Source organism: Strongylocentrotus purpuratus, unplaced genomic scaffold (genome assembly GCF_000002235.5).
Source record: "Strongylocentrotus purpuratus isolate Spur 01 unplaced genomic scaffold, Spur_5.0 spur5_scaffold_2, whole genome shotgun sequence".
Classification (NCBI taxonomy): domain Eukaryota; kingdom Metazoa; phylum Echinodermata; class Echinoidea; order Camarodonta; family Strongylocentrotidae; genus Strongylocentrotus; species Strongylocentrotus purpuratus.
Genome location: NW_022145605.1, coordinates 35,003,877 through 35,020,982, shown reverse-complemented (window position 1 = coordinate 35,020,982; position 17,106 = coordinate 35,003,877). Strand labels below are relative to the sequence as shown.

Here is a 17,106-nt window from a genome sequence, read left to right as displayed (position 1 = left end):
TGATTTATGTTTCTTGAGAATCAAAGCTTACATTTTAAAGTACTAAAATAGGCCCTATTTCAACCAGTCTACCTTTCATTCTTCTTTTTTTCTTGAGTTAGAAAAAAACATCAAATTTAACTGTATCTTTACATGTACCTTCAAGAGTTCCTCTCCATCAGCATCTTATTGTGACTGATTGAAATTTTAAAAAGACTAGAAATCGATCAAATTCTGTATTTTTCAAGATTGAAATTGAGATGTCCACTCGAAAAACATAAGCATATTGAACTATAATGTGCGACTCTTCTGAAAAAAAAATAATTTAAGTATTTGAATATTAATGGTTAAAAGTTTATTTTCCTTATTCATTTTCAAATAGAAGCATATAAATTGACTGAAATAATCTTTAATTTATGAATCTGATTTTGTTTTTCATTGTGACTGTGAGTACAAGGCAGAGGTGTTTCTAATCCATTTATCATATGATTCAGTAGAGAGGCTATGAAGTAATGTTTATATTTAGGCAACTCTCCTATTACCCACTTAATGCACCAGACTCGCTAGGGAGAGTATGACATTTCTTGCCAAAAGCCTATATCAGGCTTAATCTTAAAAGTGGTTTCATACTCTATCATCCACTCTACTGACTCGATCGAGCTGTTAGAATTATGTATTATCTAGCCATCCTCAGCTCTACTGTAGCTATCTGTGATTTCCACAGTGATATTGCCAAACCAATTCCAAAACCAATCAGTTCTTGGCCATTTGGCGTAATGTTAATTCCTGTTCTGTGTGTTTTGTCTGGGGTGAGTTGAATTGGTGTGACTGAGTAATATTTCTTTGAGAATAGTCCAATTATAATATACATGTACAAGACCGTGTAGAACATAATTCAAAGCGTACTGTTGGAGAAAAGTGTAGCAAAATGGGGAGGAGCAGGGCAAGCAAGTGAATCAAGCGAACATAAATGTACACTGTAGACCTACAGTATACATGTATGATAGTGATGAGAAAAAGATAGTGCTGTTCAACCAAAAATACTTGTGCATAAATTATTGTCTATCGCATCGTTTTCAGTTTCATACAAGTCTAACATTACAAAACAGTTGTATGAAATTCCATTTGCGAAATTTTTTCACAAAACAAGTGAATGATAACGTCAAATTTTTGCAATTCGTGAAAGTCACATACAGAGAAGGTAGCTGCCATGTGAAAAATTCAGGTCATAGATGCTTGTGGTTTTATATTATTCACAAAAGGCCGGTTTCTATCAGCTCCAGTTTGCCAAATAATCTGTTATTTTCAGACTCGGGATATAATATAATGAAGCTAGTAATTTTTGCTTCACCAGACCGTTACACTCATCACAAACTAGCTCGGACGGGTGCAAATTAGACCACTATTTCCCAAATAGTGGGATATTTTGGAAACAAGACCAATATATCTTGAGATATTTTCTCAACCAAATATTCCACTAATTGCAATTGCGGGCTGATGGAGACGCAAGTTAACTTGCTAATTTGCGATCTGGATAGTTAAAATAGTGGGTTATTTGGCAAACTCGAGCTGATGAAGACAGGCCTAAATATATTGCTCCTTTTTCTTTGAGATAAAGGGGCAAGAGAAGTAGAAAAATATGTGAGATGTATATACATACAGGTGTAGTAAATTAATTAGATGTCCTTTGGCACGGCATTGATCTACATTTATATGTACAACTCCATACCCAGGAGAGAAATGGGGACCTCGTTAGATGGCGAAAATCTTTGTGTTGGTAATTGCCATACAACTGTATGCCCTCAATATGACTACAATGGTAGAAATACTCCCCAGGGAGTGAAGATGGTGCACATTGTGCGTGAATGAATTTGATGACCAAGGGTAATAATATCTGTAAAGTGGTACGAGACTGTATTTTGTACTATTAAGCGCTAGATAGAAATCCAGATTATCATTATTATTAGACAATTTGCATTGATAAAGTTCTATAAGACTTAGAAAATATGCACAATGGAGATACAGATCATCACTATTTATTCTCTACAATGTACGTTTCACATTCATATTAGATTGAACATGCACACTACAAGTGACACAATGGAAAGGGAAGGCAAACCATGGTAAAATAAATAACCCAAGCAGAGGACCCAAATTGAGAAAACAAAAATGGGATTGTCGAGTCAAATGACACAAACCTTTGATCTGCTGCATGCATATATTGAATTGTGATTGTTCATTTGAATTCAGTAGTGTTTGGTACAAACTCCAAAGGTTCTGGGTAGAAGTGGATTTTGTTTTGTTTTTGTTTTTTGGTTGAAAGAAAGAGATGACATTTTGAATGTCACTCAGAGCCTCCGTGGTGAAGACATAATATCCCTTAGAAGCTGGATTGGAAAAAAAACAAAAGAATTTCAAAGATAGAGAGATAGACCCCGTTCTCACTCACTTTGAAAGTGGTCTTAGTTAGACCGCTCCAGAACGCTCCAGAGGAACGGGTCTTGAGGAACGGTTTGCGAGCGTTCACACTCCGAGCAGTTTTTATGGCTCAAACCGCTCCACGAGTCAAAGTGGTCTTGTTGCTATGGCAGCTCAGGTAGGCGGGTCAATTTTTTCGCGTGCGGAATACAAACCGTATGTACCGTACTACATGTTTCGCACCGAAGGTCACTAGCTCACTTCCGTTCAAAGTACGCTTTCCGTTCACATTGCACGTTAGAGCGCTCTGGAGCGCTCTTAATAAGACCCGCTCCTCAAGACCACCTCGGAAGGTGGACTTCTGGAGCGGTCCAGAAGTCCGCTTCCTGGACCACTTTGAGCGTTCTCACTCACCTAAGAACCGCTCCTGTGGAGCGGGTCTTAGTTAGAGCGCTTCAGAGCGCTCCAACGAAGTGAGTGAGAACGGGGTCATAGAGACTGAGATTATTTGTATCAGAAATGTGTAACTTTCGTTATCACAATATTAAAGTTAACAAAAGTGCCAGTATAAAAAAGAAATGCTGTGGTGTTTTTAATACTAGATTTACAATTTACTTAAAGACCCTGTAAGAAGTGAAATATGAAATATATCAAAGCTCATAAGCCATAGGTTCCAGTAATCTCAATTACATGTATATCATGCTATTTTAGTATCTGTTATAACTTATGTTGACATGGATCCTAATCAAATGATTGGTTGAGAGAGTACATGTGACCAGGCATTTTTTTTGCCTAACACGTAATTTTGATAACGACCGGGTCATTATCAAGTGCTAATGACCGTTCATTAGTAAAATCATGTTCATTTTATAAAACAAATAAAACATAATCTTATAAAGCAAATAATACACATCATTTTGTTCGGGCATTAGTAAAATTACCCACACTCGGTACCTCCAAAACAGTCCAAACACCCTCGGCTATCGCCTCTTCTGTCGGTCTCTTTACATGTACCGGTATATCACTATGAATATGATGGACAAAGAAAGCGGACAAAATATACAGTTCCTCAGGTAGACAAAGGAACATCCCTTCATTGCTATTACATGTAAAAAATGTGTAGAACAGGTGAATATGCATGTGACACAGGTCTGTTCTACATATTTTTACATAATAGCAGTGAAGGGATGTTCCTTTGTATACCTGAGGAACTGTATATTTTGTCCGCTTTCTTTGTCCGTCATTTTCACAGTGTATAAAAATACCCAAACCATTGAAATGTACATCTACATAAGGTGCCATTGATCAATAATCAGTTAGATTACGGTAGATTACTGTAGGAAGACAGTATACAACAACAATATATACACATATCTGAAATGAAATCTTTCTGTACATACGCCTCTGTAGTGAATGCTGAGTCATCCAGATGCTTCATGCAGAATGCTCCTTGAAATGACAATTGACTGCTCTGATTTAGGCATCTACTATGAATAATGATCATACAAAAATCAGCCTTGTGTCATGTGCTGTACCCCCCTCCCCTCCCCTGTGTATTAATAAACAGTGTGTTACAAGGCCATTTTTGAGATAATTATTGCCACATGTAGCTACTGTTATTAATTTCCTCGCGTCGCCATGACAATAGTGCCAGTTGTAAAGAATAATTAAGGCATACATGCATTGTAAACATTTCATGTATGCTGTACATGAGGATCTATTATATCTATGACTCATTATAATGTTTTGCTACATGTACACTGTACATGGTACAGTCAAACCTGTGTGAGATTTCAAATTAGGATGTAAAAGCAACATTAATCTCCTTTAATTTCCATCAAGTTATCAAAGTTCTGTGGAAGTTCTTTGTGTTTAACACATTTTCTGGTGAGAGGGGGTGGGTGTCAAAGATAAAATCTTAAATGAGGTTTCATGCTATTACAGGTTTATATTATAATCGATCCCTGTTCAGCAAAAGGGCATCTTCAAAAAAATTCTGTAGTGATACATGTAGGGCAGGAGATGGAGTACGGTACATGTTATATTAAACAATTGAAATATAAATTTTCTTTTTAATTGTCATGATTTTTTCCCCAAGAATGTACAATGTGTTTTTAGTGACCTGTTTACATACTGTGGATGTGTTAGTTATTTTATGGTTCATTAACTACTCATTAAAATGTGTACACTATCCTTGTTGTATTGATAATTACTTCTAATTTTTACTGATTAGAATAGTGTAACAATTAAGACTAATAGCTAAACAGTTCCAAAATAATTCCAAATCTCTTCCCCCCTCCATTTATACAGTATATGGAAAGTCTAATATTTCAACAGAGAAAATGATATGCACAACTAAATACATTAGTAAATTTGCTTATATTTTCTCCAGAAGTTTCTCACAAATTGAGCATTTAATTATGTTTGAAAATACATGTACATGCTGGAGGGCCCTCATTTCAGAATGATAATAATAATAATAATAATAATAATAATTTTTTAAAGTCCACTCCAAATTTTATTAAACCGAAAATGGAAATTCTTTTTGCCCAATTGATCGTGAGCCTGGCAGCCACTGAGCAGCGCCACATCGATGTTGCTCTATCCCTTTAATGTTGAACGCCAAACAAGGTAGCAGCAACTCCCGTCTTTTAACGTCTTTTGGTATGACGCGGCCGGTTGTGAGGCGGACGCTCTACTGACTGAGCCAACACCGGTTGGAATGAAGCGTTTCTAACTTATTCTAAGATTAATGCAAGAATTATTGACAAAAAATTGATCACCTAAAATAACGCAGCTGTAATATCTTCAATTGATTCATATTCAATCAAGATGGATCGAAGGAGCCAATTTGATGGTGGATTCTTGAGTTATTGATCATGATAGTAAAGCTCATCACCCCCATCTTAAAGCAATTAGCAGCACACAGGGGCAAGATTCTGTGCCCAAGAAACTCAATAAACCATCCAGTGCAAACACGTTGCAGAAGACACATTGGCTCTCTTTTGATATTCAATCATGAATGTGTGCCCAAATCAGCGGCGTATCCAGACTTTTGGCCTCAGGAGGGGGCAAAGCAACGTGCTTATGATGATCCATAAGGGTCAGCAAGGAAACAACTTGTGAAGGGCCCTCTTTTCAGAATGAAGCATTTCTAACTTATTCTAAGAGTAATGTAAGAATCATTGACAACAAATTGACTACCTAAAATAATGTGGCAGCAATATTTTCCATGGTGTTTTCCATCCTGTAAGGAGAGACATTTTTGTCCCCTTGCCCCTCCTTCAAAAACGATGTTGGCTGAAGTGAATTCATCTGCATTTCCGTAGACAGGATTCTATTGATTTAGGGAGATGCAGAATAGATGTGGAATGGAGGAGAGAGTTTGTGACTGGAATTGCATCGTGGGAATCTCTTGGCGAGTTCGGCATCGGCGCTTCTGGGAAACTAGATGATGGGACTCATGGGAGCACATTTCAATATCAGAAATTTTGAATGAAATCTGTGGAATTTCACCACCACTAGTTATTTTTTCATTGACTCATGTCCTGTTTGAATTATTTTAGATTGTACAGTAAATCCATGTAGAAGTGCTGAATAAATGCAATGCTATCAAAGTTTATCAATCAAAGATATCATGACCTTTGTACTATGGCATGATCATTAACATATAAATTATTGATAGTCACATACTTCAATATCTGATACTATTTAGAATCGGCTTTCTCAATATACATGTAAGTACATGATGGAGCTTTAAGTACATGTACAGTGTACATACGTACCTGTATAGATGTACATGTACATGTACATGTAGGAACATGTTTAAATAGAGCCCATACGTGTGTAGGCCCAAGGCTCAATGCTAGCAAGAGCCCGGAATACATGGGTGCTCAAAATCCAAGTCTGGACACCTCCCCCTAAAAAGAAATCTCAAGATTTGTGTATGTAGGTTTCGTACTGGAGACTCTTAAGATTTTAATTACCGGTAGTGTTGTAACATCACGGATATCTCCATTTAACCGCCAGTCTTTTTTTTTTTAAATAATTTTTTTAAGACTTTTAATTTGTGTTTTAATTGGAAAATCAAAATAAATCACATTACCGTATTAACAAATAATGTACATAATTAGAAACAAAATCACTGAACAAAACACGATGGAGATTTTACTGTCGGGCATGCTTTGAAACAAATGAGTGGGTTTCACTTGTAATGAATCTAGTACGCACGTGTATTCATGTTTATAGCTCAAGATTGTGATATTGCAGAGATCAGGATTTGGGATTTAAATGGCATCAGTGAAGTATTGTGCATGTATTTCGCTCCAATTGAAAACGGATAGTGCCATGGACGGTCGGATACCGGACAGTTAAACGTTTGACTACATCACTAATTTTAATCCAGTTCCCCTTCCAAAAACTTTAGTGTGGAGTCCATATACATGTATACATGTACATGTACATGTAGCCTATAAACATAAACCAACTTCAAAAGTTAATAGGTACAGACCGTACAGTTGTTCAATTTTACAATTTGCCAATACTGTACATGTACAGAGTCAGAAGGGTATTAATCCCTTGCCTACGAAAACCTGGTTGTCCCTGTATAAAGCCTATAAAGGAATGCGAGAATTTAAGAGTCAATGCGTCCATTGTTTAATATAAAACAGAGTTACATTTAATACATGTACATGTAATGCCCTTCTGGCTCTGGACTAGCCTCGTTTCAATGTGCCATGAAGCAAAACTTCTGGTGCAGGTGGTACATTGAAATGGTGTGTGATGTGAATTTAATGAAATCATCTACACGTAAAAGGAAAAAACAAAGCAAATGTTAATTAATGATCAGGAGTTCCGATGTGAACTGATGCCACTGCCTGTGTGTATTACAAGTGCTACAAAGGAGGAAGTTACTTGCATCCAGATAAACGTTACATGAGGTGAATTGAGGTGATATCGTCAGAAGAAAAAATATATTTTATCAATAGGGACTTTTAGATTTGCACAACGAGAACGTGGACTGCTCGTGTGACACCCTTTTAAGGCAATGTGACGTCACTGCCAGTGCCTTAAAAGGACATTACATTGCCTTAAAAGCTGTCACACGTCGCAGTCCACGTTCTCGTCGTGCAAATCTAAAAGTCCCTTTTGTTCAGTTTAGTGTGCACTAATGCCTTTGTCTGTGTGTGATAAGTGATGCTGAGGAGGAAGTTATTTTCGTCCCGAGACGACACTTCAGTATGAACGCAACAACACAACACATGCAAACAAGTGCTAAGAATTTAGCAGGTGTATGATGACAGTATGTCAGTGATAAAACCCCCTCCAGTATACACATTGTGTGCGGGCAAGCACTGAATCCAATGACCGGGGTAATAGTATATTTGTAGAGCGCTTAGAGACATTTGTATTAAGTGCTATATAAAAATTAAATATTATTATCATTATTACATGTACATGTATCCTAGCATCATACAGTAATCGTATCCAAGCCTTTTGAAATAGAACTGATGGCGTGTTTAGAAGATTTCAGAGGAAATTCATACAAAAAGAAATGTAAAGAAACGTTGGATACATGCAGAATCATCTTACAGCGACACTGGCTAACATGTACTAGATTAACAACTTTGTTTATCAGGTAACTGGCCAATCATCATTGCGCATGCACAATATAATCCCTTCCCAGTTTTCGTACTACTGTATACTACATGTATGATCAGAGTACAACAGGACCCTGATTCTTTATTGAAATTCCGTTCAAAATGATGCTCAAATGTGCGTTTTGCTGCATGACATTTTGTTATTGTTACTTTTCACATTATTCAGACCAGGAATTGATAAGATATCAATATACTGTACATGTAGCTGAAGATTTTCATCTAGCGATATGACCAGTTGCATTTGACTGTAAGCCACTTCTGAGATACAATCTGCGCATGGACAGATTTTAAAAAAGGATACAAAACTGTAAAAACCTATCAAGACGAATGCTGGCTACATGTTCATGAAAGTTATTTAATCATCCATTTATGTCTACAATTACATGTGTACACATTATGATACACAGGTGGAGATATTTTTTCAAGAAGGGAAACAAAAGGTGTTCATAAAGCACCTCCATCACTTTGGCAATGATTATTCCCAAATGCACAAAGTCTAAAAGGAGAGGGGGGGGGGGGGATAATAGACGCGTGAAAACAAATTTTTCAGGTCGCAGGAGGTCTTCACCAAATTAACTAGCTCCCTCCCAGGCATGGGGGTTCACAATAAACCAACAACGCTGGAATAGTGAGGGATGAAGCAAGCCCGATCGTTATTGTCGCACCGCTCGCTCACTCTCCCTCCCGATATTGTTGGCTGGTGAAAATTGAAGTTGGTGTTGCCCTCAGCTGGTCGTTTGTTGACAAGTCGCTATTGATGTAATGACAGGATCAAAAAGCTAATAATACGTGCTGGCACGACGGACAAGGAGAGAGATAGATCTCAGGTTTTGAGCACTGGTAATATAGGGCATGCAGAGACTCCGCCAGTGATATTGAAATCTAGAACATTCTCGTCAATATTGACTATGTATTGATTACGTATTGATTTTACATCCAGTGAAAAATATAGAATTAGAATTTTTGTACAGCGGATCAAAATAATTTTGAGATCTAAAAAGCATACAGATAAGCTATTTTCCACATATACATGTACTTGACACATACAGTGTACTGTAGACAGCGCAGACTGCAGACCATATTTTTTCTAGATGTATGACAGTGACTTGGCATACTTGTACTTTGCATTTCTTTTAGGACTGTATTTGAATAAAAGATTAAATCATTAAGAGATGTTGCACTGGTTGTTCAGAGTTTAATAGATTAATGATCACCACTTTTCCAATAACGTGGTTGGCTCAGCCGCATTGGAAAAACCCAATCGATAGTTCTTAGGTGATGCGAATGCTTTGATGAGGAATGGCGTAGAGGAATATACATGTATGTAAAGAGAGATGGATTGGTTTACTTGACTGTATACATACAGAGAGAGAGAGAGAGAGAGAGAGCGCGAGAGAAAATTCTTCAGATATTTTTCGACCTTTAAGATTCAACCATATGAGCAAGTGCTACGTTTTGTGTTTTGCAAGTTAATAACGTGTAAATCTAAATCAGGGATTTTGTTGTGGTTGTCATATTTCCTTTAAACAGTCATTGACTGACATTATCATTTCTAGAAGCAATGTTGCAGTAAATATTGCAAAAAATTATCGAAGCAAAACAAGCAATGCTTCCATGGAACCAGCTAAATAAGCTCATTCCTGTCCATGTATTCCTTTCTTTAAAAAATTACAGTTTGAATTTTTTCTGGTAAAATTTTGAACATTTCCAGAATTTCATGCCACCTTTAAAAGTTCCTTGTCATGACCATTGCTAAATCCAATAAATGCGATATGGCACTCAAGCGGTCGGGCATATTGAAAAATCAATGCTTCTCAGAATAGACCGTATTAAAAAGCTTGTTCAGACCATAGAAAATTCATGGAAGTTTTATAAAGAAATGTATTAAAGTTTCAATGTATAGTGAAAGGGGCATTCACACTGGGTGACAACATTGTATAAATAAACTAGTTTTAAAGAGGTCAATCGATTCGCCAGCTGGCCAATCATCGATGCCCACTCATGATAAGACCTTGCCAGTTTAATTATATACCTGCACACTATATGGTTTTCATAGGATACAACATTCACACAGGAGAACAGGCCCTAATTCGTCCTTGTTTTCACGAAGTGACGGTATTGAGGAAAACCGTAACGCAAAGTGAATGCAATTTTTGTTCACTACCGTCACTTCGTGAAAACAGCGACGAATTCTTTACCAAGTTTTTAATTTTTGTTTGAAACAAATCAAACAATACTCAAAACATCTGTTTCACTGTACGACGTTTTCGTCCCAAAACAGCATTCACACTAGAAAAAAAATCAGTACTTACTGCTCAACTACACCTGTATATCTTCATATTATAGCTGTTCAATGAATTTTGGTGGTCTGAATGGGTGTAGGTTTGTACATTGTCATTTTCACTGGTACTGAATGGATTGGAGGATAAGAGCAAAATGTCATTGTCATCACCAAATCTCTGCCAGTAGTTTCCATGGAGTACATTAGGTGCCTGATGAATTGATGAATGGAGTTCAACCAACACTGTCATCAATCATTGGGACTAAGAACATGAGATCGGGGAAAGAATCAATACTGACCAAGTTAGATACAGAAATTCCATGCTTCCCTGAGACCCTGATAATTCAGAAGAAAGGCAGAGGAAGAAATAATACACACAAGGAGGACAGAGAGTGATCTAGCTCATGAAGGCTTGAAAAGAAATATTTGTAATTTATTCAATCTCATTTTCCTCTATGTGATTTTCAAATAGAGGTCCAGGGAACAATCTCATGACTTTAATGAGAAAAATACCTGTATAAGAAGGGAACTGGGGAAGTTCAATTTAAAGATAATTATTAAATAATGATAATTATAATGATAATATTTCTTGTCTCACAGGGTAGCCCTAGCTATGTTCTTCCAGAGGGACCTGCAATTATATTACCTATTACTCCAGCTTTAGCAAGCTACATGTACCATGGAAAGGTGCTCAAGCGTTCAAGGAATTTCTTCCTATTTTCACTTATTTCTAGTACTAGTAGTTTGTTTTCTTTTGGCAATTATATCATGTGAACTTGTGAAGTAATTGTATGTGCATGTACTTTTTTGTTGTTGTTGAGTGTTAACACAATCATTCTGACCGAAGCAAAGGAAGTGAAATTTAGAAGAAGAAATGTGCGTTTTAATATTGAACACAAAAAGGGATGAGAAGCAACAAGAAGTAAGATGGATCCAGAGAATTTTGATTAATACATCACACCTGATGTCATGTGCTAGGGTATAAAATGACATGTATAGAGTGTGTACAAGTGTGTTAAGTGCCTGCTTTGGGTCAGAAGGGTATTAACTTATATGCTGTAACATAGATATAACGCCCTTCTGGCTCTGAACAGATGATATGCATTGTACCCAGTGGTTCAGCTTTCTTTACCAAAGCATTTATGTCACATCTTTCATGAGGAAGGAGGATGTAACCATAATAGAGGAAAAATATGACATAAAGATGGAAAAGATGGAGGAGAAATGAAGAATGTAAGAATGAAAACAAAAGATTGTAGAGTAAGAAATAGAGCCAATCTTTCTCATAATTAATTTACCTGACCTATTTTCACTTGACAGATTTCTGAGTCAATAATTTAGAACTAATTTGTGATTCCATTTTATCTCCTTTTTCTTCCAGTTATATTTGGAATGTGTGCGAACCAGGAGAATGGCACGTACGTTACGAGGATGGATCTCAACAACTTCATCGCCGCCTGCGATGGTAACGCCCCAGCTGCAGACACTGTGCAATTATTCAGAGAGGTAAGGACTAAATAGTGAAAGAAATGGGGGATATTAGGTAATTTGCCACGTGATAATCTGACGTTTTGTCTGGAAGGGCTTTATCTCAGTGTAAAATGATATGAGATAATAATAATAATAGTGGCTACTTGTATAGCGCACAGGTCCACCTTTCGGTGCTCATGGCGCTTAGAGAAAAGGACATGTAACAGACATAAGAAAGAAAAAAACAATAAACCGAAAAACAAAATTTGGAATTCTCCTAGACATGGTAAATTAATGCCTTACAGTAGCTAATCTACACAGACGGTATACTCCAGCGACAATAGGCCAGTTTTTGTACTAACATATTCAAGTTTTAAGTAAACTTTTTAAATATAGGTTGTTCTTGACAACCACAAGCTTGCCCTAAAGCTTACTCGACATAGCAACAAGTAATGTTTGCAGACTGGATTCCAAGTACTGTAGTTCATTGATTAATAACAGTTCAATTGAATAACTCATCACTAGGTCCCCAGGAAAGAAACTCCATAAATTTGAATATGTCAGTAAACCAATATATTGCCCATGCCTTATTTCATCGTAGATATAGGACTAGGTTTGCATTTAGGTTTTAGGGTAGGTACAGTAAGGTCAGAGTTTAGGGGTAGGTTTAGTGTTTAGTCCAAGGTTGAAGTAGAAATTTGATTAATATACTTGGTAAATGGAACAAGTGTCACAGCATTATAAGAAATGGGGGATGAGGTGATTCCCCTGGTAAACCGACATTTGCTCAGGCAACATTTCACCAGTGCTCTTTTTCGTCAAAGGTATTGGATTAGCATAAGTTATGGTTCTTCTCCTTAGACTCTCTAAATTCCTCCGTAAGTATGAATTACAAACACATATAGGCCCTTTATCAACAATTACTCTCAAATATTCTTGATGACTTTGTAAAATATAAATTCACTGAATACGGCTAGTGTGTGTACAAGTAGAACTGTCAAGTCTGTACATGCTCAGCATCTATTTCTGTAATAACTCCACCTATTTTGTTTTATGTAAGATTAATGGTATGGTATGAAAGGAAAGATGTGTGGAAAGTAAACAGTGGCATTCTTCTATATACTTTTCCTAGAGAAAAGTGAACATAAGTTCTTGAAGAAGGACTTGTGAATTCTCTGTGAAATCCCTAGTGAAAATGTCACTTTCCTCCATTACAGCAAACAAAAAGTAAAAAAGTAAAAAATAAATAGTGAAATAATAAAATGAAACAAATCAAATCATAATGTAATGGACAGAGTAGAAACCCGGCCCCCCCACTCAGTGTTATTTAGGGTACGCATATGCTCGTACCCTTCTTCTGAAAGCACCCCCTATCTGAGGACTGCCAACATTTCCGAACCCCCCTTTCGCGGGCTTTTCACATGCTTTTCCTGCCTTGGAGACCCCCCTAAATCAGGAAAAATGCTCAATGTACCCCTCTAAATTCGGAATAATTTCTCAGGAGTCCAAAGAGATGAGAGAAAAAAAGAAAAACACCCCCTTTTTAAAGAAATCTCCGGGTGAAAAGTCAAATACACCCCTTTTTTTACAATTCTCGGGCCGGACTTTGTCGCACGAAAAGTACCCCTTTACCGGACATTTTGGCAACACGCATGCGGTCATTCCGACCTCTGAGTGGGGGGGCCGGGAGTAGAAACGAAACAAAAATATCAGGGGGGGGGGGGTGATCTGATAGAGCTCTGGTAAAAATGACAAGCTTAGAATATCACCTCACCTCATGAAAACCTCACTTTACCTGACAAAAATCCAATAAAGAAAGGAAAAAACTAAAGCATATCTGAAGTGGAGAGGACACTTTGTAATGCAGCAAGACGGTTTGGCTGTAAGAATGATGAGCCATGAATAGAGTGTGGTTAGAGTACATGTAGCCTTGATTGGGGTGTTTATGACAGGGGATTAGGACAGGTTTGTTATGATCTCATATACCTGTCTGACATGCCAGATTTATGGCTTATAACCCGTTCACACTAGAGAAAATTGATACAAAACATGTACATGTAAAAAGAAATGCTATAAAGTATCATTGTATTGCATTAGGGGCGTTCACACCGGATAAAGTATCGTATTGAGAAACGTATAAAGAAGCTAGTTTTTAAGAGGTCCGTTGACATGACAGCTGGCCAGTATAATGAGCCTAATGCTACGGTCACAAAGGTTCGTACGAACAATAATTTCGTACGAATCTCCCTGTTTTTCCATTGTTTTCCCGAATTTCCATTGTCTGAAAATCATTCGTACAGCGTTCGTAAGGGCATTTGTGACCGAGGCTTACGCTGCTTAATAATAGTTATACATTTAATTTCCGACATTCAGATGAGAACGGGGCCATGAATTGAATCAGCACTTCATTCCAAGATGATGCTCAAACATCATTCACACATTCACACTAGAAATGAAAATCGTATTGTCTTATAACTATACAGCTTTCAAATATACAAGCAATTCTTTTTGGCAGTCTAAATGGGGGATTAGTGTTTCATCGTAGACCGCGCTTTGATGAGATAAAGACACTAAACGATTATCAGGTTGTCCCTGAACTTGCCAGGATATGCCTGTATTTCCTCCCCTGCCAATGCTCCTGACCACAGGGAGCTGTCAAAATGCAAACACGACACACGTTGCCCCATTTTCTTTTCACCTTACACTCTGGACTGCTGTAAGCTCACAGACCTGTTAAAAAAATATCGATGATAATAATTGCGAGTCATTTTGCATAGTCTACACTGGTAATTAATGGTAATTTGTAGCACATGGCTGAATATTGCAGAACTTTGTGTTTGCAAACATGATTAACACTTTTGGCCTTGTATTGGAGAACGAAATTGAAGAAACTGGTTTGTAATTCACCTTGAACAATCACATACTAAGATTGATTGATAATCTTTAAAACTCGGAAATATTTCATCATTTCATCCCTGGAATATCTTTTGGGCATTGTGATGGTAAAAACCTGTACTACCGGTATATTTCTGAGCTACATGTACTGTACTAGTTTCTTTCACATTATAATCAGCCATTGTATGGTATATTTTCAATCATAAGCGATGACCTCGCAATTTTTTACTACATTGTGCATTAAAAAATTGTGCAGTCCTATTTTGATTTGTTCCATACGTCACACATTGTCCCATATGTCACACATTGTCCCGTACGTCACACATTGTCCCGTACGTCACACATTGTCCTGTACGTCACATTATTTGATTTGATTATATGTAATTACACTGTACAGTTGTATAATAACTGGATTACTTTATCATGATATTTTGTTGGGTACAACCAGGGGAAAAAATATTTAAAACATTTCAGGGGCTACTTTTCAAGCTTGCATGCATGAAAATAACACTCTTTAATTTGTTTTGCATTAACACTAAGCACATTTTTGGGGGCTCTTTTACGACTTTCGGGGGCTCTTTTTTCGGGAGCTCCTGTGTATTTTGTTCCCTGGGTACTACTACTGTGGAATGTAATAAACCTACATCAGAATTTGGACATACAGACATTGCTGAAGTTGATTTGAATAAGGCTGCGTTCATGCTTAAATTTTGAAGGCAGAATGAGCGATCTGAAACGCTCATCGTAAACGCTCATCGTGATCGCAGTTCCACGATGTAGTGTTCATGCTTACTTCTCTGGCTCCCAAGGCAATTCTACGTGTGTGGCCTTAATTGGTCTTCCAGCTGGATTCGCAAACCTTCACTGTGCATGCTACGTAGACCTACTAGAGGTCAGTGCGTTGACCCCATTTAAACGCGTTTACAAATTGTAAACGCATCTTTTTGTGAGTTTACGATCGGCGATCGTGATCGCCGTTTTTCGGTGATTCTACAAAAGTGAGCTAAGACGCAACCGTGTTTTAAACTAAACGCGTAACAGATGCCTGATTCTGGCCGTCAAAATCAAGCATGAACGCGCCCTAAGTCACACTAGGAAAAAATATTCTGTACGTCACGTCCATCCGGGCAACCAAATTTCTGCATTCAGTCCAGTGTAATTTGTGCATGTATGTAGTTTTTAATGGCTCGATACGCTAATTACATATTTGTATAGAATAATTACCTTGGAAGTTAGAATTTCACCATTATACATTTGTTTCTATAGCTGATAAAAGGATCATAAAATTCAAGGTTTTAGCTTTTTAATGACATGTACGTGTACATTTTGCTGTATTGTAATGGTTTGAATATTCGACACCAAAGGGGAGAATAGCTTGGACTTGCCTGTAATTTTCAAGCATTATAATAGGCCATCCAGGCAACCAAATTTCTGCATTCAGTCCAGTGTAATTTGTGCATACATGTAGGCTTTAATAGCTCAATACATCATTTTGTGTGTGTGTCTCTGAGATGTCAATGTGCAATACCTGGGTCTGCTCTTGTAGACTATTTTGTTTAATGATTATGAGTTGATTTGCTGATGTGCCTCTGTGAGCCTGAACTTTGAACAGTAATATTTTAATGGTTATTAATAGAGACACGCAATACCAAATTTTCCATTGTGATTGATTGGTGTAGTAATGTTTGTGTCTAATGTCATAAATTATAAATGTACATGTCAGTTGACAGTTTTTCTTTTTGTAATCATTAGTAATTACAGTGTACATGAAGCACTAAAGTGTATAATCTATACCTAGAGATGTTACAGAAAACCTTCTTTAAAAAAAAATGGAATTGCATACTGATTGTATCCATGGTAACTACTGAAACTGCTCAAACTAAAAAGAGTGAATAAGTGATCCTCTTTGAAACTACACAATAACCATCCATATAATTGATGTATTACATTAATGTCTTTCAAAAGATTCAAAAAATGAAAAAGTTAGCAATAAGAAAGGAATTTGTTCATATTTCATAATTTGTCATAAAAGATGACATGAAGAAAACAGACCTAGTAGTCTGCAAGCACATACATGTACTCTGATTTGACACTTTACAATTCCTAAAAGCTTTGGGCAGAGGCTAGATCTGTCAGTCTTTGGCTGTGTCAAGAGTGGCTGAAGTACATAGCCTACTGTAGTCTCATAACTAGTGCAGACATTGTTACATGGTTTAATGTTTATGCACAACGACCGACTAGGGTTCGTGCTTCCAAACTATATATGTATGCATGCATGCATATATCTACCTTTATATGTACAATCTATTGGAATTCATGCGCCTGCACATATGCCAAAGTATTGTATTATTTACATGTGAAGAGGAAATATGACAAGTAATATTGATGTGTTTTTGAGTCGAA

At 37.0% G+C, this 17,106-nt stretch overlaps 1 protein-coding gene across 3 annotated transcripts in view; it reads left to right on the top strand.

Annotated features, from left to right (window-relative positions):
- LOC579154 (ubiquitin carboxyl-terminal hydrolase 32) overlaps positions 1-17,106 on the top strand; it is an 83,101-nt gene that overhangs the window by 13,362 nt on the left and 52,633 nt on the right. For all 3 annotated transcript variants that reach the window (XM_030992289.1, XM_030992288.1, XM_030992287.1), the window contains exon 4: positions 11,720-11,844. In XM_030992289.1, coding sequence (XP_030848149.1) covers positions 11,720-11,844 — 125 coding nt within the window. The remainder of the gene's footprint in view (positions 1-11,719; positions 11,845-17,106) is intronic.